A 23,717-nucleotide genomic window follows, 5' to 3' on the forward strand; every position below is an offset into this window, starting at 1 on the left:
AACAAGGCATAACTCTGATAGCCCATGATGTTCCTTATGGAGGAGAATGAAAATCCAAGCAAGGCTTATTGTAGATGATCCAGCTATGTTCACCCTCTGAGAAGTGCTAAGTAGAAGTGTGGGCCCTAAGAGACACAGGTGGCTTGACAGACTCTAGGTTTTACTGCTCTCTACTGAAGTCCATGGTCATGTCTTCAACTGACACCAATCTCTGTCACTGCAAAGTGGGACAATGGAGGTCTACGAATAAAAGTGTGTTTTTAATGATTCCTGCCTCCATGGAACATCCTTAAGGTTTCACCAAATGCCTAAGACCACATTATATTAAAAATAATTTATAAAGTGTATGACTTTTGTTCATGCTGCATTTGTTTAACTCTGTGCCTGTCCCAAACGTCTAGTAGTTCTAATAAAGAACTGAATTGTCAATAGTGAAGCAGGAGCAAGGACAGGTGGGGCTGGCAGGCAGAGAATAACTATAAGGAGAAATGAGGAGAGGAGCAGCGAGAGAACAATGAGAGGAAGATGTCAGGGGTCAGCCACCCAGCCACCCAGCCACCCATCCAGCCACAGAGTAAGATAGAAAGTAAGATATGCAGAGGTAAGAAAGGTAAAAGACCGGAATACTTTATCAATAAGAAAAGCTGGCCACAAACAAGCCAAGCTAAGCTGGGCACTCATAACTAAGAATAAGCCTCTGTGTGTGACTCATTTGGGAGCTGGGTAGTGGGCCCCTAAAAAAAAAAGGCCAAAGAGCCAAAAGAGCAAAAATATTATACAACAGGAGACCACACTTAAGATTTTTCTCTAATGCTCAAGAATAAACTATACACCATTTATGAATCGCTACATTCGAAGCTATAGCTGTGCTGGATCTAAGGGGCTCAATATTAGGTTAAACAAGCTTCCCCCTCTTCTAGCAACTCAGACATTTGGAAAGCAGAAAATGCAGACTTAGCCATGGAGAAGCAGTCATGGCACTTAGGAGTACTGACACTGGAGGTGATAAGGAGAAGACCTTTCTCCAGAAACCCATGAGTGATAGCAGAGAAGCAGGAAGCTCGTGGTGAATTCAGGGAGTGACAGACAGCTCCGAGTAAAAAGCAAGAGAACAGTGGTATTTGGAAGGGCTTATCACCCAGATCCCAAGAAGTAGGCAGATGGATCTGACTGCAAAATTCCTATAGAGTTTTTACTGCAGTTACTGGATTGTGACTTGACAATTTTAAGTAAAGGGAAAAGATGACTATGATTACATTTTTTAAAAAGCTGTTTTCTTAATAGGCCAGTTGTTGGCAGCAGGAAGGTCTTCACTACAGGACTACAGGTGACTGATGAAAGACTAAGGAATAGGGTTATCCAGTATCCACCTGTAAAAAGGAAAGACAAAACACATATGTATCTGAAAACCTGCTCATCTCTTCTGCTGCTTTAGCTTATATAGGGTGCTAGGAACCCGATTATTGTTTCCATCTTTTGCTGTATTGGGTATCATTCTGAGACACATACATTTATACATAAATACCTTACATTTCTGAATCTTTAGAAGTTTCACTCCATATATGTGGGGTTAGTGGTTCAAATATTTTAGAGATATTATTAGATGTCACTGACTGAAAAAAAGATATAAGTTAAAATTCTACCATAAATGAGGTATTTTTTATTTCAGTTCTCTAAGTTTTGAAGTCATTGGGTGTTTATTGCATAAAAATGTCATCTCACATCTTTTTTGTTGTTGTTTTTAAAACAGGGTTTCTCTGTGTATCCCTGGCTGTCCTGGAACTCACTCTGTAGATGAGGCTGGTCTTGAACTTATAGAGATCCACCCTGTCTCTGCCTCCTGAGTGCTGGAATTAAAGAAAGGCATGCACTACCACTGCCCATTGCCATTTTTATAACCAGTGATGCTGAACTATTCCCATGTGACTTGAAGTCTTTATATTTCTTCTTCTTTACAAATTTATCTACTCAAGACTAAGTGTTTTATGATCTGCTTATATGCTCTATGGTTTGTAATTTTATCTTTATATTGGCTAAATTATTTGTAGTGGTAATGTTAAATTATTACCAAACTCAGAAAGAAATGACATATACAGCCTCAAGGTTTTACACTACAACATTTAATATACTAAAAACATTCTGGTAAAAGCATATACATTTATTAACTATCTTTTCCAAATAGTTGACATTTATTGAATAATTTATCTTCTCAATTAGTTTGAGAATTATGTTTTATGTTATATTAAATTGATTACTGATACTAGGATTGGTTTCTCATCTATCCTATTTATAAATTTATCAACTGAGTCATCTTTTTTCCAAAATCTGTTTAAAATACATCTGAGAAGGATGATTCACTTTCACTGTTTGTATTCTCCATAGGGCCTATCGCTTTACACATAGTAAATGTTCAATAAATAGTTATATGTTTACTAAATGGATGCTTAAATTGAATATCCTGTGCCTAATTCACAAAGAATTTCCTCAGTATGTTAAGGGGTCACATTCTTCAAGGTGAAACATGAAGTAATATTGAAATTAGAGAAGGGGGCTGATGTTGGCCGAATGCCAAGACTAAACATTCCATGTGAATTCAATTAGAATAATTTAAATTTTGTGATGACTCTTTTCTCCAGAGGCCATGTGATCATGAGAAAATGCTGAAAGGGAAACTTTTGGTCCTGGGCTGGTTGACTTATTGGAGTTCAGAAGGGCCTGTAACTGTGAAGTGATGTGTGACTCCATCCAAATACCACAGTGGCTCAACAAATGAACTATGTCAATGTGAAATGTCTTTGTAAGATCTGCAGATACCTCTGTTAGGGAGACCCAGCCGTGGGCCTTTAAAGTTACTATACATTTGAAACAATAACATGAAATACTTACTGGACATTCATTTAGTTTCCTAAGTGAATAGAAGTTTAAACATCTTAAATTAGAATTAAAAGGTAATGTTATGAACATGTGTCCCTTCATGAACATATAAGTGAATCTGTCAATCTTGTAGTTGTATACCATACTGGACAGGGACTGACTGAATATTTCAGGACAGCTTTTTCTGACAAAGAAGGCATAAAACTAACTTGTCATTAAAGATGCTTGGGTTACCAGTTTCTATATAAAGAAAAGCTCACTGCATCTGTGACTGTGAATAAAGAAGCATTCATTGCTGCTGGTTTTTTTTTTCACAAAATGAAGGTCTGGTGATAATTTTTACATATTTACATATTATGAAATTAAAAGTTCTAATTATAATTTTTAAAAACCCTATGGGATCAATACAAGATGAATTCTAATGTGTTTAGTTTATGATCTCTTTTTTGATTTTAACAATTACCTTACTGGATAGTTCCACATGTGGTATGTGTGTGAATACATGTGGGTGTGGATGCGTGTTTATGAACTATTTTTTAACAACAGCTTTAGGTTCACACCCCAAAAGCACATACAAAGACCGTCCATATGCCCCCTGCTCCCATGTGTATACAGCTTCTGATAGAGTGATACCATGTGCCATCTGCAGCCCACATTTTATTTTGGGATTTACGCTTGCTGCTCTACATCCTGTGGGTTACGACTACTGGGGCATGACATTTGTCCACCGTTGCACCGGTGACACACTTTCACAGCAGTGAAAACCCTCTGCTCTTGCTGCTCATCTTTATTTCCCAAATGGCCTCTGCCAACCCCTGATCTCCATAGGTTTCCCTTTTCTAGAATACCATGTAGTCGGAATCATATAGTACAGAGCTTTTGCAAATTGCCTTCTTTCACGTAGCAAGATGCACTTAAGTACCTCCATGTCTCTTGTGGCTTAATAATGTACTTTATTTTAGTGCTGATAAATAATCCATTGTCAGGATATATTATACGTTACTTATCTACCAAGTGATGAGAAGACAACTTTTTAAAAACTTTATTGAATTTGTTGTTTGACAGTTCCATACATGTACAAAGAGCTGATTGCTAACAACCATCTGATCTTGCATTTTCCTCCTGTCCTTTTCCCTACAAGTCATGTTTTTTTGTTCCCATTTATTTCATTTTCTTTTCTTGCTTGTCTTTTCTTTCCTTTACTTGAGACCCCCTTAATTTAACCAGGACCATCTTGTGTGACCATTGGTTTGAAATTATCCACTGGTGTCCTGTAGGTTCTTGAATAGGTTCACAACTAAAGACAATGACTGTTTCCCAAGTATCCAGTAGTAGCCAATCATCCAGCAAGGAGGGGTTGTACCTATGAGTCCCTCTCCAACATATGATTGACTGTTGATAGCTCAGGCTTGTCTAGGCTTATTGCAAGCAGCTATGTATGCTATGAGCTAATTACCACACTGGTTATTTTATATCTAGAAGACAGCATTTCACAGCCTTTGAAGGACATCCTGAATACTTCCAAGTTTGGGAAATTATGTTTAAAGGAGATGTAAACACCCATGTGCTGGTTCTGTGTGAACAAAGCTTTAAACTTACTTGTATAAATATCAACGAATATAATTACTGGTTCATTTGACTTATAAGAAATGCCAGACTATCTTTAAGGAGTAGTCATGGCACTTTGGGTTCTCAAACAGCAATAAATGGTAGTGGCTCCTGTTACTTCACATCCTCACCAGAATTTGGTGCTGTAAGTATTAGGTATTTTAGCCATCATAATAGAAATTCATAATGTGTCATTTTCATTTGCAATTCTGGTAGTTACTTTAATGTCATCATTGTAGAACTGAATAAACTGAGGCATAGGGAAAATAAATAACTTGCCCATGACTCAACAGCTAGTAAGTAACAGGTTCAAATTAGACGTTTTATAGCCCAAAGTTCTTTGATTTCCCCCCTCTCTGGTTGTTTTATAGATAGATAAGAATAAACTTCAAATTTTCATATTCAGGACACCAAAGGTTAGTCTCAAACAGATTCATCACTCATGTTATTTTAGTTCCCCCTTGAGACAAGGAAATACCAGACAGCAGTGGAAAAATGAGGGAGACAACTACTGACATGCATGCATCTATTTTCATGGGGGAGTTTAGGGGAAATGTACTGCATTGTTTAAACTGTGGTGTGATGTGTGTTCCTTCTACTCTCTCAGAATGGCTTCAGATATCCTTCCTCCTAGTTCAGGAAGAACAGGAAAGTTTTCAGAAATTTACGTAGCAAATTGACATTTTAGTGGCTTTCATTATCCTAATAATTCATCTTATTTTATTAACATTAACCTTTTTTTGGAAAACTATTCCAAAAATACTGAATAACACAAGGTCTCAAATGATTCCATCCAAGCAACAGGGAACTGGGGTATTTATACCTCATTCCCCACCTGGTCAGTTGCAGTTAAGACAGTATCTGTATAGTTAGCCAGAACATGCAAGAGGCAACCTGATCACTTGCTATAGGTGCAAGCTCAAAAAGAATTTTCCAAAATTTTTGAGATGAATTAAAACATTTCACATTTCTATAATCCCCATAAAGATGAACTGGAGGCAAAGTAAGCATCAGTTTGCTACATGCTAAAACTGGATAAGAGAAAGCTGGGATTACACTGTGTACAGATAAAATATTTCAAAACAGCTTATATTTTTCACAAAGGAAACTAAAGGAAAGAACTCCCTCTTTTCTTCTCCATGCCCCATGTTCCAGTGCAATGACATATGCCAGAAATTCTGAAAGATAGATATTTGATTCTGAATCTTCAGCAAGAGTTTCACAGATAATAGTGTGATTCAAACTATTGGGAGTTACATACTGCTAATTATTGTGGTTTGAATGAAAATGCCCCCATACGCTCATAGGGAGTGGCACTATTAGGAGGTGTGGCCTTGTTGAACAAAGTGTGTCACTAGGTGTAAGGCTTTGAGGTTTCAGATGCTCAAGCCAGGCACAGTGGCTCACCCTCTTTTCCTGCTGCCTTGAGATCCAGATGTAGAACTCTCAGCTACCTCTCTAGCACCATGTCTACCTGCATGCTCCATACTCCTCACCATGACAATGGACTAAGCCTCTGAACTGTAAGCCAGGCCCAACTGAATGTTTTCCTTTATGAGAGTTTCCGTGGTCAAGGTGACTTCACAACAATAGAAACCCTAACTAAGACACTAGGCAAATGTTTCCTTTGTTTCATGGCCTTATTCTTATTGGCTAGCTCTGTCTTAATTATTAACCCATAACTACTAATTTATGCATTTCTACATGGTCCTGTCTTACCGGAGAATGCCTTGACTCACATCCTCTCTTCCCGGGATCACACAGCAACTGCCTACACTTCCCAGAATTGTCCTCATCTCCTAGACCTGCCTGTCTTGTTGCCCTGTTGACCAACAGAGTTTTATTCATCAACCGATAAGATAAATATATACAGAAGGACAACCCCATCACATGTACAAGGAGAAGTGAGTAGTGTGTATTGAATGATGGTCCCAGAATAAAGAGTTTTAAGAATAAAAAGCATGTTTGACTATTCAAGTTTCTAGAAATTTCTCTAGGAAGAAGTAACTTTTAATTCAAAGTTTTCCAAGCTTTATCATAGAATCCTGTTTCAGAAAAATTAACAGATCACAACCTTAGTCAGTCATTATCTACCTTTGCAAGAGACACTGGTTCCACTCTACACATTCATTCATTCATTTTTTAATTGCACCTTACACAGTTTGTTACTAAGTATCAATGAAGACTTTTGAGCACTCCCTACTTAGCCATTATCAAGGGGCTTCAATCGTCATGAGCATATAAAAACCATTCTAAGAGCTTACTTAGACAGCTGCTGGGCTGTATACAAGACCTAATAATTCAAAATCTCCTGGAACAGAGAAGGAATCCGAGTTTGTGAATACTCTGTGACGATTATGTGGTAGGTAGTCTGAAGTCTACAAAACAGTCTAGAAAGGAGTGCTTTTCAATGGTTTGTGTGCTTCATTAGATGAAGCAGCTATACATTATCATCATAACATAGTCCAATTTTCAGATCACTTTTCATTTCTTATGAGTTGTAGATGAGAATAGCTTAGAGACAACTTGTGACCACACAATGAAAAGCTACCAAGTAGTTTTAGACTCAACTTCAAAAGACATAATATTGGAGTGTTGATATGGCTGTAGATGAAAGTACGAAGTCAATCATTTGGGCAAAATCAGTTTCAAGTTTACATACTCAATAAAAGTCTCTTAGATGTGTCTGTCACTCCTGCTACCCACATAGATTATTCATTCTTGCCATAAACTGCATTGCCAAGAAACTAAGGTTAAAGAAGTAGGGTGGAAGCTTAAGAAGTCATCTAATTTTATGACTTATTAACTACTGATTCATAGGCTGGAATGAATAGTTAGAATGTTATTTTAGACTATCTGAGAATTTCATTTGCTCTCATTACCACAGATGATGAAAAATTAACTGTCAGAAATTTCAAAGCAAGACGGAGGAAGATGATAGAAAACAGGAATTAGTCATCATTTTGAAGATTTTTCTGGGTTAAAATTCTTCAGGTAACATAATGGAGATAATACTGTATTTCTTTATAGTATCACATCCCTTTTTTTTTAACAAGACAAATTATAAGTTGTGTGGCCAATGACATTTATTGAATACAGGTGAACTTTGCTCTTAGGTCACTTGTTAAATTTATTGTAAGAAAACCCAAGGATGAGCTGCAGAATTTCAGAAGTAGTTGATTACATCTTCAAAGCCCAAAATTTTCAGCTAACTTCCTCATAAATAACCTGTAGACTCACAGTATAATGTCTAGCATCTTTTTTTAGTTTGATACCCAGTGTTATAGCTTCCTCCCTGCTAGGAAGTGGTGGCGAATAATACTGTGCTTACTCAGTAACTCTGTAAAAACTGGCATTAGGGCATTTTGGGTGTGTGTATGGGTGGTGCCTGTGTAATGTATGTACTTGTGTGGTGGTTCTTAGTTTTGTCAACTTGACACAATCTGGAGTCACCTGAGAAGGGAGTCACAATGGGGAATTGTCTGTTTTGGGTATGCCTATGTCTGTGCCTATGAGGAATTTTCTTAATTGGACTCATTGAATTGGGAAGACTCCCCCTGGATGTGGGCAGCACCATACCATGTACTAGCCCTGGACTGAATGAAAAGAGAGTGTTCTGAGTGCATAAGCCTGTCCTGGATGATTCATTGTTTCAAGTGTCTGCCACCTTGACTCCCCTTGTAATAAAGGACTGTCACCTGGAATTGAGAGTTTAACAAGCCCTTTCTTAAGTTGATTTGTGAGATTATTTATATCGCATCAACAGGAAACAGTTGAGATAAATTGTTAGTATGGGTACATGTACATGTTTCTTGGCAGATGTATGCATATACGTGTGTATGCTTGTGAATAATGAATGGAGGTTGACATTGGGTGCTTTTATCAATTTCTCACCATCTTTCGTTTTTTTTAAAACAAGGTCTCATTGAACTGGGAGCTCCCGGATTCAGCTAGAATGGCTGATCAAGGAGCTTCAGGATCTGTCTGGTGCCCTCCTCCTGAGACTGGAGGGAAGGGCTCCATGCCAGGCTTTTTATGTGAGTCCTGGGGATCAAAACTCAGAATCTCATGTTATGTGACATGAACTTTATCAACTGCACATTCTACCCCAAAACCTGGCGTTCATTTCCATGGATTTCATGGCCAAAAAACATGGCTTTCTTTTGAATGACTTTCAAACTTTCCCAAAACAGATTTGTTTCCTTGTTTTCATCTTTCTACACAGTTGGTTTGTAAAGTATATCAACACCTAACAATATAAAGTTACATACCTCAGTGTTTATCCATTCCTATTGCATGAACTTCTGACTCATGCCATTTCTGATCCAGTATCACCAGCTAGATATAAAAGCATGTGACTTAAACGTTAATCTATCAGTAGCATTAACAATGCAGACTAGACACACACAATTGAGATTAATTCATTTTCTTTGTTGGAATGTTGCACTGTCTCAAGGGTTGCTGCATTGCCTGGGTTTCTCACATAATCTCAAGAAAATAAACATACTTCCTGGCTGATTAGTCTCTATCCATATCTTGACTATTCTGGCTCTGTGTTCTGCCTTATTCAGCCACTTCACAGGCTCGTCATGGACGTTTCAACTATGAGGAAATTTGAAAAATCAAAGAATGAGAGTTTGGAAATGAAATGAGGTTGGGGTGTGTTTTATTTGCTAAGAGAACAGTGACTTAGAGTTGTGTTGACTGACAGCAGTCTTTAAGGTTTGGACTGCTCCTTTAGCTTCTCCATGGGATCTCCTTAACAGATCTAGGTCACTGTTCTATCTAGGTTCCTGGCTTTATTGCTGGCCCACACCTGAAGAAAGGGGAGTTTTCGATGCTGTGGTTTATTAACCAGGTACTTTCCATTCACTGTTAACAATTAGAAAACAGAAAGAAGAAATTTTTAAGAAGGGGGAGCCTCCTACTTGTTTTCTTTACTCCAAATAAGAAGACGGAAACAAATAAGGAGGGAAACTCCCCTGCAGTTCACCTTGACCTGGCTGGACTGGTCTGATGCCTGTAAGAATCAGTGTAAGCAGTGCTCTGTAAGCCAGTAAAAACATCAAACTTCAAGATGCTGAAATAACTTCTGCCCCAGGGGAAAAGGTATCATACTGGAAAAGGTGCTCTTTCCCAAACCCAGAGATCTGGGTTCCTTCCTTCTGGTTAAGGTGGCATTGTTGCTGACAGGACCTGGGGAGGCAGCTCTGTTTAATTGGCTGTGAAGCTTAACAATGCTCTAGCCTCACAATAAAGTCTGAATTGCAAGCCTACACAAAGGGCCTCCCATCCATTGTCTCTCTTAGCTTCTCACTCACTCCACTGCTGCTATCTATAACTTCTTGATTCCCTTTACCGGGAAGGTGATGCTTAAGGTCAAAAATTCCACTATAACCAAAAGACCAAAGGGCCAAGGGACCCTGGGGAAAAAAGCTATGTTGTCCCTTTCAGGGCTGAGGGTCCACAAAAGGGAACTGTGAAATATCTCTGCCACTAAAACAGGTCTTGTCTAACTCTCCAAGGGCCGGGGAGACCCCTGACAGATCTGGGATCAGACACAGAGTGAGCTCTTAAGGCTTCAGGGAAAGTAGTCAGAGCACACATACTCCAAGAGCAGCATAGTGAGTGTGGGGAGAGGCCCCTGAACTCCACTTTGTATGCAGCAGCTGCAGGCTGCACAAAGAAGCATGCTGCGCGAGGATGAAATGTTGGGGTTCACAGCTGCCATCCCGGCTAAGCAAAGTCCCCCACTGCACCCGTCATGGGAGCTTTGGGGTTCAGGATTCTGGGGGAATGAGGGAAAAGAGAGCTCAGAGTGCTATTCATGTTGTGCTGCTAAGCACCAGGAATTCTTGAGAACGATGGGAATGGCAGTTATCAGATTCGAGGGGGGAGAAAAAGAGCTGGAGTGAGCAAAACAAAGAGCGAGTGTGGGCCGCAGTGACTTCATGCCTCACCAATGTCCCGCCCACGCTACTCGGAGCTGGAGCTGTTGCTGCTTCTGCGGCGGCGGCTGCTGCTGCCCTGGGCCGCTGCGGCGCTTGCTGGCTACAAGAGCAAAGAGCAGTGTAGCGTGGGGTGGTTTCCTAGCAACTCTCAGCTCCGAGCACACCCAGCCACCCGAAGGCTGGGAGCCCCCCTCTGGGGGGACCCACAGAACTAGAGCACCCCATCCCTGCCCATCGCCTGCCTCGCCTCCCTTTCATACTCTCCGGGTACAGCCCAGAGAGCATCAGCTGCCAGGGTTCTGGGTGGCCAGACTCCTGAGCCCACTGAGGTACGCAACTCCCTCCCAGCAAAGCGAGTGGAAGGAACGTCCCCTCCCAGCCCGGTAGGCAGCAGTGATTCCTTGCTTGGTTCCTGCGGGGCGCAGACCCGGGCTTCTAAGGCGCCCGCCTAGCCATTCCCCCAGCTGCTGGCACCCGAGCCTCCTCTCCCGCCAATCGGGACGCTGACGCCCTTGGCTCTCTGAGACTAAGTGGAGTTGGCCTCCCTGCCCACCTGTGGAAGAAGCTCGCACCGACAGATGCGCCAGCGACTCCCCCCCACCTCCCACCCCCTTGGCCTTCTAGCCGTCCCCTCCCACTAATGCAGCATCACCCTGTGAATTACATTAGGGTGGTTTTCCCCCCAGCCTCGGGCTTTGTTTGGGTTTGATTGTGTTTGGCTCTTCAGCTAAGCTGATTTATGCAGCAGAGCCCCATCCGCTGGAGAGGAACAAAAGCTCTTTTCTTTGTCCAGAGTGGACTGTGGAACCCTTACTCGCTTCGCCGCCGCGGGGCCATCGGCTGTCTGAGGAGGTGCTTTTGGTTGAGACCGCGGGACCGGCTGTGCGGAGCTTGGAGGGCCGCAGGGGCCCTGAGATGCAGAGAGCTGCTCAGGCCCGCGTACCTGTATCGCCTACTCCGAGTCCCCCAGTGGGTCAGTCCGGCCTGTGGAAAAGGTCCTAGGGACTCTCGGCCCGCGGGCCCCAAGGTGCGCCCCCAAGTCCCGAGCGCACGTCAGGAAAGAGGCCAGGCAGCGGGCGCGGGGCGGGCTGCTTTGCATTATGTGCGGCTCGGCCCTGGCTTTTCTGACTGCTGCACTGCTCTGCCTGCACAACTGCCAGCAGCGAGGTCCTGCCTTGGTTCTCCGGGCGGCCTGGCTGTTTTCTCTTGTTCTCGGACTGGGCCAAAGTGGTAAGTTGTTTTTGCTTCGTTTTCTTTCCTTCTCCCAAAGTCTTGGGCTGGCATTGAGAGCTTCTGGCCTGGGCATCCCTGACAGGTAAGTGGAAGATGTCAGTCCTGAGACTTGAGGAGGGTGGGTTTGTGGCAAAGTCCTCCACAGAGAAGCCAGGTGTCAACCTATTTCTATCCTGAAATAGTCCATGGTACTGGAAAAGTAGTTCTTGAGTTAAGTTTGGGAAAGAGACTGTTGTACTAACAGAAGCCAAATTGGGGGTTCCGGTATTTCCCGAGGATGTCACTGTATAAACTGTGTTCCCCATTTTCTCATGGGGGGCAGGGGCACACCATTCACCGACAACATTTGGATTAAGGTTGTGACTAAAATGATTAATCACTGGACAAAGTCTTCCATTTATTGGTCTATGGAAGAACAACAACATACAAGTTTCTTAAAACCATAACATTCAGCCTGAATGAATTAAATGTCCTTGAGAAGTATGCATGCTTTAAGCCACTGGAGGGGGTGGAGTGACAAAGAAGACTGTTGATAAACTTTTGTTGCTAATTGATCCCTCTTTAAGTTCAGTCTCTGATACTGAGAGGTCACCTCCCTATAAACTTTACTGCCCTCATCTGTAAAACAGATAAAGATAACTGCCTTTCCTAAGCCACAAAGGACAGTTCTAGTCAAATACTACATGAGAAGGAGTTTGGGACTTCAGCGTGGTAGCATTGTATTCTCAGTGACCCATGAAACAAAATAAGCAACGATAACAATTACCAGTACAACGATCAAATTTACCATAGAGGTCAAATATTGTATTTTTGCAAATGGTGTCACCATTGCCATACTTAATTTTTTTTACTCTTCTGGTCACTAACCCTTTAAATTTTATTAGAGACTCCTATAGCCTCTCAACTTGAAAGGAGCTTTAATTAATAACCACACTTCTGTTGTAAAACTAAATTTTACTCCTGTACTTTGAATTGATGTTCCTGAAGTTAACTAAAGCTTAAGCTTATATGTAAAACTTATGGTCGAAAAATCCAGATAACTTCTCTTAATTGTTGCATAGGTTTTTGGGTAAGACTTTCCCAGTTATCTGAAACAGGACAAATTAGAGTAAAATTTTATCTTGTGGTTATTTTGAGACTTACTGATTTCAGAATAAGTGAAACCTACTGAAAAGGAAAGAATCACATTCATTATCAAGTGTCTTTTGAATGGAACATGTGTCTGCCACTGCAGAATTTCCACTGAGCATAATTCCATCCAATGTCAGTAAGTAGTAAAGTGTTCTTAAATAGATTTAATAAACATTCACACTAGTAAATGATCAAAACTTGTGCCAACAGAATATATTTTGTTCCAAAGAAAGTCTCACCTTTAACATTAGCTAATAATAGAGGTTTTAAAATGTTGATTGTGCTTGTAAAGATAAGTCAGGTTCCTGTATAATGGCAAGATATTTCCATCCAGTGACTATTATTGATTTGAAGCAAATATTACGAATGGGCTGTCTTGCACCTGCTGACCTGGAAAGTGAATGCTTATCTGAAATTAAAAAAAGACATCCTTTCCACAGCCTCTGTCAATATACAAAGGCTTCTGATGTATACTGACTTGCATGGTAGTTAAAAACATGAAAAAAATTTAAATTACAGCCAGTACCACTCAGCAAATTAGAGATCAGTATAAACAGCTGTACTTTGTGATACAGCTACAAGTCTTAAATTACAGGTCTCCACTGTGCAAATTGAATGCTTAGAGCTGGATAGAAATTTAGGTATCAGTTACAAAAGAAATCTTTTCCCCATGCCCAGTAGTTTACACCAATAAAAATGGTGAGGGCAATAAAGCCATACTATGAAGACTACAAGCTACACAAGAAGCACATCACTTTGACTTCAAATTTTAAAGTACAATTTATACAAATGCATTAGACTGTTAGTAATGTGGGCAGAAGGAGCTGAGGGTGGCTGAATACAGTAGGTGGAGCATGTTATGAATGAGATGCAAAGATTTCTTATATAGGAAACATTACTCCAGTTTCTTTTAACTTCCCCTCACAGAAACTAATGGGGACTGGAGACAAAACTCATCAACACCAACACTAAAAAACTGCTTACCAATGGCTTTCCATTAAATATAAAAATTAGTTAACATTTGAATAATTATTATAGCAATACTTTACTTCTACATTTGCTAATATTAAAAGATTAAAGATAATTTCTGTTACCCAATTATAGCAACAGAAAAACGGCACATTTCAAAACTCAAAATTTCTTTAAGTGGTAACTATTACTGCAATGAGATTTAATCTCCTGTTTATTGAGCTATCAGATGCTTATTTTTTTCTATTACAATCAACTAACAGAAAGAGCATTGCTCTGTGACAGCAGCAAGACTTTCCCTCAAATAGATTCAATCATATCAAGTATTCTCTGAATATCCCCTTCCCTAGTTGTGTGTGTGTGTGAGAGAGAGAAAGAGAGAGAGAGAGAGAGAGAGAGAGAGAGAGAGAGAGAGAGAGAGAGAGTATGCACTCATATGCACAGATGCACAGCCATGTTTTTGCATGTGTGGGGGCGCACATGTATATGGGTATGAATGCATGTGGGTGCACATGCATGTAGAAGCCAGATATTGATGTTGGAACCATCCTAAATAGCTCCTTCACCTTATTCACTGAAACAGAGTCTCTCAGTCAAACCAAGAATTCACTGATATTGCTAGTCTTGCTACCTAGCCAGCTTGTTTCTGAGGATTCTGTCTCCATCTCTGAGACTGGAACTACAAGCAGGTCAACCATGTTAACCATTGAGTCATCTCTTTAGCTCTTAAAGTTCTTTAGCTAATTTGTAAGAAAAAAGCTAATTAAGGGAACCAAGGCTTCATTTGGGAAAAGTCCCTGTTCTATGTCACTTCCATAAAATGTGTCCATATTAAGTCTATCTTTAAGCAACAGAGACATGTTGGGATCTATTTAAAAGTCATCTACGATTGCCTTTACATGGAAAAAAGTAGCTGATTTCAAAACTGTTGAAAGAGTTGCCAAACTTGTTTTCTTCAATGTTTCATCTCACCATATTGAGCCCTTGTGGGAAGGATTTATTCATTATGGTGTGGTTCTGCTCAGCTAAGATCTCATAGCTGCTCAGTTGTCAAATCTGTATCGAATCCTTGGTTACCACCCTGCTAGACCTATCATCAATTAAGAAGTTAACACTGTCCATGCATAAGTTAGCTTCTTAGACCTATGATCTCCTGGTTTAATCTCTTTCTTCATCTCTAATTTTATTCTTGTTCATCCTATGAACTTTGATAGCAGCAGTAGCTCCAGAATTCTGTCTTCATTTCTCTTATTAATATAGAAACCCCAAGTGAACTGATCCACATTTGGGGCTTTATATTGTGTTCCTATGATGGCACCACCCAGATGTCTATTTCCTATCTTGACTGCTTTTTGGATCTCCAGAGGAGAGGTCAAACTGCCTATTCAACATCCCTATTGTGTATTTAAAGACAAAATTGAATTCTACATATTCAAAACCAAAAGCCTAATTTTCTCTTCCAAACATACATACCCCTTTCATGTTCTGTCAATTCAGTCAATAGTGAGTCAGACTCTTGATAGTTCAGACTAACACTTAGTAGAACCCTTGATCATCTGTTTCTATCACATTGCACAGTCCATTACAAACTCTATTGCCATCACTGTGAATCATACAACATTGTCTTGCTTCACACAGTGGAAGCGTACCACATCTTCCCTTCTTCACAATGCATCATACCCCTATTGTAAAGATGCACATCAGTTCTTGTCACTCCTCCACTCGGAACTCTACATAGTTTTCATCTGTCATGAATTAAAGGCCAAGCTTTAGTTTTAGCATGGCCTTCAAGACTACAAGAGCTGTAGCTCTGACCATCTATCTGTTCCTCTTTGATTTGGTACTAGAAACACTGATCCTTGCTGTCTGTGGAGGCACAAGGCGTGGGTGCTCTATGCCCTCTCCCTGGAATGCTCCTGCCTGAGTTGTATTACTGCTTTCTCAACACCTTTCTTCTCAGTGTCTAGCAAACATCACCCGATCAGAGAGCATATCTATCTTTGTGTTTCCTGTGTACCCGTCTGACCCTGCATTCTGCATCTTTTATATCCGTAGTTCTTAGAAACCTGTGTATTACAATACATCAATTTGTTTGTTGTCCTTCTCTCTTTCCAATCCCACAACTAGAATACTGCTCATGTTGGGAAACATGTTGTTCTTTTTCCAGAAAACACAACACACACACACACACACACACACACACACACACACACACACACACACACACGTGCAAAATGGGCCAAAGAAGTAAAGTAGAAATATGCTTCTTCTAGATTGAGTCTCCAGTAAGTCTTGTTTATTTAAAGGCAGGATTGACTCACATTCTTTTCAAGTAACAAATAAATGTACTTCAAAGTCAGGTTCTAATATATTTAATAGAAAACAGTGATCTTCCAGAGAAAAAGGTCTTTCAACATTTGTAAAAATGGGGAAAAAGAGCTGTCCTAGGTTATACAGTTTCCTGACGGGGGAAGAGGCACTCCAATTAAAAAGAAAAAACTGAATCATTCCCATAGCCTGAATTTTTGTTTTGGAGAATTATAAAATCCACAGGTTATGTTCAGTCAATACAGCCATGTGGAGAATCTTAAAGTAAGGAAAACTGACTAGGGAGCAGAATTTCTTAGAATACATTTGTCAGTTGATCATTTTTAGATATATATTTAAATTTGAAAGATATATTATTTACTTGTGAATAAATATGCCTGCCAAGCTATGTCTTCATTATAAACTGAAAAATTAATGGCCTCAAAATAAGCCAGGAACAGTCAACAGATACAATTCATGAAAGAAAGGGAAATTTCGAATAAGATTAGGATAGGCAATCAAGATAAGTAAAATAGTTTCCACTCCAATTGGATATTTTATGAGAGTTAAGAAATATCATGATGTAAAACACTATATTGACTCCCCAATTTTTACATACTGGTATTTTAAGTAAATCTTTCTTGCAGAAAACACATCGTGTGAGATAGTCTGATCTTTGTTCTTTACATTTACAGAAATTTTGGCCTTCTGGTGGAATCTGGTATAGATAGGTATAAATAGTCTGGTGTTAAATTCCTCACTCTGCTCACAGACAGGCTCCTTTGGGTTATTTTATGGACTACTAAAGTGGAAGGTTCTGTTTTGACCTATAGACATCAGCCAGTTTCCTTGCAACTCAGTAAACTAATTACCTTTTGTGAGTCTCTGTCTGGGCTTTCTAAGAAGAGATAACCATAACATATTTCCTGATGGTGTCCATTCTACAGCATCTGCAATCAATGAAGAGTTTATATTGTTCCTCTATAATAACTGATATAAAAACACCTATAATATACTTGACTTTTACCTTGTCAAACTAATATGAGGATATCATATTTTTTGCATCCATTGAATAACCAAACAACTTCCCCTGCAATGTTCCTGTATTTGCTCAATCCTTCTTGATCCCAATACTCTAGCTTCTGTTGCTGTTCAAGTTGATGCCTGTCAAGCATTGTTAGCAGACAACTGTGAGGTCCCATGAAAGTTCTCCAATTTTATAATAGGTTCTCAAAATTACATACTACCTGTATCATTAAATAGACCACAGGGGAAAAAACATTTTTATTTGTTTGCTTATTTTTCGAGACACAGAATTTCTCTGTGTAGCTTTGGAGCCTATCCTGGAACTCACTGTGTAGACAATGCTGACATGGAACTCACAGAGATCCCCCTGCCTCTTTCTCCCAAGTGCTGAGATTGAAGGCATGTGCCACCATGATACCAAGCAAACCAACATTTTATAATAATTTATTTGACTGTATGAAGATGAATATTAATTATTGAACTTAAAGGCTACATAATTAAAATCTTTAAAAATGGTATCTTAAAGATATGTTTGTCACAATTTCTTAAGGGAATTTCTGAGTGTTAGACAACCATGTCTGTCACATGTGCTCCACCTGGTGAATCCTTGGGCACCTCCATGGTGTGAGTAATATATGTCTGTGCTGCCTTGCAGAGTATATACAATGAGAGGATTTTGAGTTTAGAATCATGTTATCTTCAAAACATGCATCCTGGGGAAGCTCCCAGTTATCCCCAGGTCACCTCATGTATTCATCACCATGGAAAGGTTTTTTGTGTGTTCATGATGAAGGGACAGAAAACAGGTGGCTTAGTGGGGAACACCCTGTGGTAAAGTCAGCTTCCTTGTGGTTCCTTGGTTTTCCAGTGTGTCACTAATGTATAAGTTGCTACTGGGGGGGAAGGAAGGAAAATAATGAGCATCTCGGATCAAACAAAAGTACTTCCAGGGACAAATCCATGACGTTATCAGACTATTGACCGACTCAGACCTGATCATGCTTCTAACTGCTTGTAACCAATGTGTTACAGTGTGGCTGAAGTTCTACATTATTTTGTATATACATATCACTTTTTAAACTCATGCACAGTCAATAACTTGAACATTTCATTGGCTGTTAACGGTTTTCAGCAATTCTTCATGTCTGGCAAGAGGGGACACTTAGAGCCTGGCATTTAAGTATGCCAGGCTCAAGGCACACGCCTTGCTAGTCTTGCTAGTCTTCAGACAGGTTCAATGCTGAGAGAACCAGTTTTAATCACTGGGAACACAAGAGAACAAAGGTTTACTTCAGGAGGTTCCAACTGAGGAAGAAAAGTCCAAGTATATATGTGTATCAGAGAGAGAGAAAGAGAGAGAGAGAGAGAGAGAGAGAGAGAGAGAGAGAGAGAGAGAGAGAGAGAGAGAGAGAGAGAGAGAGAGAGAGAGAGAGAGATTTACAAGGGGCTTTAAGAAATTATTTTCAGGATCATGTAGGATTTGATAGTGACTTAACATGCATTTTACATTTACTGAATGTGGTGGTCAGTATTGTCAATTTGACAGAATCTAAATCACCTGAGAAATGGGCATCTGAACATGCCTGTGAGTTATTATCTTGATTCTCTTAATGAGAAGATCCACCAAATTTAAATGGTGCCATTCCTTGGCAGGAATTCTGAAATGTATAAAATGGAGGAAGGGAGTTGAGTTTGCATCCATCCCTCTCTCTTTTTCTGGTTGTGGGTGTGATATGACCAGCTGCTTTAGTCTTGATTTCTTGGCCATGATGGTCTGTACCGGGAGCTCTGAGCTAAAATATACTCTTTCTCCTTAAGTTGCTCTTGTCAGAGTATTTTACCACAGAGGCAGGAAAAGCAACTAAGATGACAAGTGCTTTAGTTTCGATTTATGAGACATAATCTGTGCCAAGTTAGACACCATATGTGTGAATACTGATCCAAATGAACTGAAATATTAAGTGTAGTAAGTGTACGCTTGTGCATAAGAGAGGGAGTTTCATGTAGCACAGGGTAGCCTTGTGAGGTGGCTCATACTCCTGAACTCCTTGACCCTCTCGACTATAGCTATCTCCAGAGTGCTATGTTCCTCAGGGTTAGTTTTTTTCCTCTTTCTCCTCACATTTCTCTTCCTCTGCTTCTTCCTGTACTGGTTTCTTGATAGTGTGAAAATCTTGGGGTAGACATATTAACATTAGAACAACATTTGAAGTTTATTTTTCATTAGTGAATATTTTCTTAGATCTATCATGTTTGATGCACAATCCGTAGTTTGAGACACGACAAAAAAATCTATTTTTAAGATATCAATTTGGTAAAGAAGCCAAGATTGAACAAACTTGACATTTTTTCTTCTCTCTGGACTTCTTAAATTCCATTTTCCTATGTCCTGGGAATGCAGCATAAACATGATTTACAAGCCTTACTTCCTTCTCACCCCCATTTGTTTATTGATATCTTCTGTATTATTTAGGAGCAGGACATACTTTCAAATGGAAAGTTTCTAAAATACTACTCAAGGTTCCTCATTAAATATTACGGGAGTTGCATTAGCTCATTCCTTGAGTTCCCTGGGATCAAGGGGCACTTGGACTACAACATTTAAGCTCTGTATAAATTCAGGAATCTATCAGTAAGTCCTGACTCAACAGAGTTAGCCCAAGTTTATGGACCAGACTTTTATATTAATAAAGGGGATGGTATTTCTACAGCATTCCAGAGTTTGAAGGAGTCTTAGAATGACTCCAATCTTGGGTAAACAAGACTCAAGAAGAACTAAGTCTACCACTGAGAACTTCAAGCTAGAAAAGGCCTTGAAATAAACCCAGTTAAGACTAGTTGTGAGGCTGTCACCTTGACAAGGTTGCTTCTATGTTATTAAAACAGTAAATGTTTCAATGACTGGATACAGAAAAATATAGGTATTAGATGAGATGATTGGGGGGAAAATCTTGGTGAACCAAAGAATTTTAGCAAACTGCTATCATCTGCAAACACACTAACCCATAAATCTGTAAAGTATCAAAACATACACACACACACACACACACACACGTACGCTCATGCACGCACATGCTCGTTTCTTACCCTGTTTCTTTGATTTTTTAATATTCAATTAATACTTTATGCAGTTTAGCTTCTTGGGGAAAATGTGAAAGGGAGTATATGTTAAGATTTTCAACTTGATAACTATAATAGGATTTTTTCATTTTTTTGAAAAAAAAACATTTTGAATGAGTGAAAAGGCAGCAAGGCAATAAATGAGAGGTTGATACCAGATAAGATAAAAACAAAATGAAGATTGATACTGAATAAAATGATTAAATGAAAATGTGGATTCTTAACATATTTCTCAACATCATTTTCATTCATAATGATCTCTCAAAAGTGGCCCTGCCTTTCTCAGTTGGTAGATAATGCCTGGTTGGGTCTTCACTACAAGAGCTCCTGAAACAATGCCATTCTTTATGACTTTTGTATACATTTTCTGTTCAGAATCTACCATGGCTTTCCATTGCCTTCAACTGGGTGGTATACAGATCCCTTCTAGAAGAGTAAAGTCCAATGTCCTCTGCCTTGTTCTACCTCCACCCTCATCCATGACCTCCTTGACAGGATACACTGTGCCTGCTGACGCTATAACCAGAGTCTGGCATTCAGTAGGTTCAATAAATCATTTGGAGTAAATCACATTGAATAATGTAGGAATTCTGAGCAGTTTTGAAATAAGGCAGTCAAATAACAGATCTCCACTCAGTTCCCACACTTAATTAAACCTACAGAGTGAGACCTTCTTCTAAAAGTTGGCTTGCTTGTTCTGCATTCCCAGTCCACCCAGAAAGCAGTCTCTGGGTCTTTGGGGGCAGATCTTTACCAACATCAAAAGCTAAGCCTCTGTATTCTTGAATCTTAGCTACTTAAGTTTGTTCTTCCTTAATAGCTTATCCCAGCCTTTCTTTGTATTGTTGGTAAGATGAGTATAAAAAAACTGAGTATACGGGAGGCAGAGGTAGGCGAATATCTGTGAGTTCGAGGCCAGGCTGGACCGACAGCCTCCAAAACAATACAGAGAAATGCTGTCTCGTAAAAACCAAAAAAAAAAAAGCTGAGTACAAAAATTAATATACAAAGTACTCTCATCCACTTGACCATTATACAGGCTTTTTATTAAGCCTCTAATGTCATGACAAGTACTACACTGAGTTTTGGAGTTAAGTAAGAGTAAGAATTGTTAAGATTTGTGAAGGATTCCTACAGGCTAGGCGGCCTCCTATGTATGTGGTGTGAAAATTCACTGTCCTCTTAATGTTACAGCTCTCTGAGTTGGCGGAAGTTACCCAATAACTTCTGAAAGTTCTCTTAGCTAATAAGTAATGGAAACAGAATTTAGTGCTGGTTTTGACTCAGCACTGTGAATCACCATCACAGACTGCCATCTACAGGGGAGTGGAGTTCCTCCTTCTGACCTTGTGAGACCTAGCCTCTTCTAGTTATGCCTGAAGTTGGCATAAATAGTCCATGGGGGGTGCCCTTCTGTCTGTCAGTCACTTCTACATTATTTCTAAAATTCTTGACCTAATAGCCACAAGCTGCTCTCCAGGCCTTCTTTCTTTGGGTAACTGCTTCTGTGCCAAATTCAAGACAGACATAGCCAAATGTGGCTGGTTCCAGAGGAAAAAGACAGAGCTTAGACACACAGGCTGCAGTTTCTTTGCAGGTAAATGGCTGCCTCTCTGCATTGCAGAATGATTCTAGAGGCTGGGAGAGGAAAAGATGGATCCTGGATTGGAGGTTCAAGAACGTCATATGCTGCCATGTTCCCAACAAGAAGACAAAATTCTCTGTTAACTTTTAATCACTTTGACAAACACCTTGGAGAAATAACCTTCCAGGAGGAAAGATTCAATTTCCCTTAAGCCTCCAGAGGTTTCAGTTAGGAGTTGGCTGTCCTCATCTCTTCAGACAGCCGAGGCAGGCTACCAGAGCAGTGGAAATCTGCAGCAGGGGAAAGTACTCGCCTCATGGTAGCCATGATGTAGGGTGAGAGGGGGAAAGAGAAGAAGGCATGGTCTTGAACAAAGACAGGATCTGCCTTTCTTCAAGGATGAGTGACCTACTTTATTCAAATAGGCTCTTCCTCCTAATGGGTCACTCAGATAGAAATAATTCAATGGATTAGTCCATCAATAAAATTAGAACCCTCATGATCAAATCATTACTCAGATTCTCACCTCTGAACTGCTGAATTAAGGACCGAGCCTTTAGCATGCGAGCCTTAAAGGGACATTTCACATCTAAGTCACAATGAACATCTTTGACTTAATTATTTCTTATTCTTGTTTGCAAGTATTAGATAGTTGGCCTCGCTATGACCATTGCTGTTTGTACTCTGGCCTTGGCCTTGAAAAGTTACAGCAGACTTGGCTAATAGTTTAAATATTATCAGAGAGTGAGACAGACAAGAATAGTACCAGAGGAAAGTTAGGAAGAACTCCTTCACATCAAAGGGCTTTTTTATTTCCCTATTTTCAGTAAGCTTTAAAATGTGAATTAAGTTCTACTCTCTTGCAAATACTATGCCTGTGAGATTCAGCACCATGTATATTCTTAAATTTAGCTTTACTTTTATTTCCTGTTACTAATTTAAAACATCACAAAAAAGGTCTTTTTACTCATATGAATAAGCTAAATTATCCAGCTTCATATAATTAATATCTATAAGAGACTGGATATGTAGTAAATGCCATACTACTTTCATGGAGTAAAGGAACTATTTTTCACTTCAAAAAAATCAGCATTGATGTCACTGTATTTCAACATTAACATTCGGTAAATCAGCAGGATTTACAGCCAAACAAAACAGCAGTGAACATAAAAACGGCACCCAGTAGGATTTTATACATTAAAGTGATCCCACCTTTCAACAAGAGCAAGAATCAGCTCTTGATACAAAACTATGATGCTAAACAGACATATTCAAATTATCTCACTGATTTATTTTTAAAGGCCTCCAAAATTCACTTAGGAATTAAAATGAAAATCATTGGAAGAAAATCACAAAACAAATAAATAATGATCTTATCACATAGATTCTTCAATGCTTATTAAATTTAAAGAGTTTTATACTTATTTATTGTGGGTGTATATGTGTGTGTGTGTGTGTGTGTGTGTGTGGTCACTTATGCCATGGTGTGAGTATAGAAGTCATAGGACAATTTAAGCAAGTCCATTCTTCCCTTCCCTTCCTCCATGTGGGTCCCAAGTACTAAATTCAGGTTGTCAGACCTTCCTGCCCCATGCATATATTCTCAAGATAACTTTAAACGTTTTTTCTTTTTTTCTTTTGAATGTATTATTTAATGTTCACATTTTAGAAAAGGACATAAGTTTTTAAGAAGCAGCCTTTCATTCTGACCTTAGCAATGAGCCACCTATCATTACTGTAAGCAGTTTAGAAATGTTACCTCTTTTTGTAAAGTGTTTCAATATTGTTTTATTTTTGCCTGAAAAATATTATTGAATTTGCCAAAGAGTCTGTTGTCATTCTAAGTAAGTATTGGGGCAGTATGATTGGCCCAGGGTGTTGTCAATTACATCCCATGCCCAATAATGAAATAA

At 39.5% G+C, this 23,717-nt stretch overlaps 1 protein-coding gene across 1 annotated transcript in view; it reads left to right on the forward strand.

The window, feature by feature from the left end:
- Positions 1-11,125: 11,125 nt before the first annotated feature.
- The window catches only part of Itgb8 (integrin subunit beta 8), an 81,161-nt gene continuing 68,569 nt past the window's right edge, over positions 11,126-23,717 (forward strand). The window contains exon 1 of the mRNA XM_005084467.4: positions 11,126-11,663. Coding sequence (XP_005084524.1) covers positions 11,534-11,663 — 130 coding nt within the window. The 5' untranslated portion in view covers positions 11,126-11,533. The remainder of the gene's footprint in view (positions 11,664-23,717) is intronic.

The sequence above is a fragment of the Mesocricetus auratus genome, unplaced genomic scaffold (genome assembly GCF_017639785.1).
Source record: "Mesocricetus auratus isolate SY011 unplaced genomic scaffold, BCM_Maur_2.0 Super-Scaffold_15014, whole genome shotgun sequence".
In the NCBI taxonomy this organism is placed as follows: Eukaryota; Metazoa; Chordata; class Mammalia; order Rodentia; family Cricetidae; genus Mesocricetus; species Mesocricetus auratus.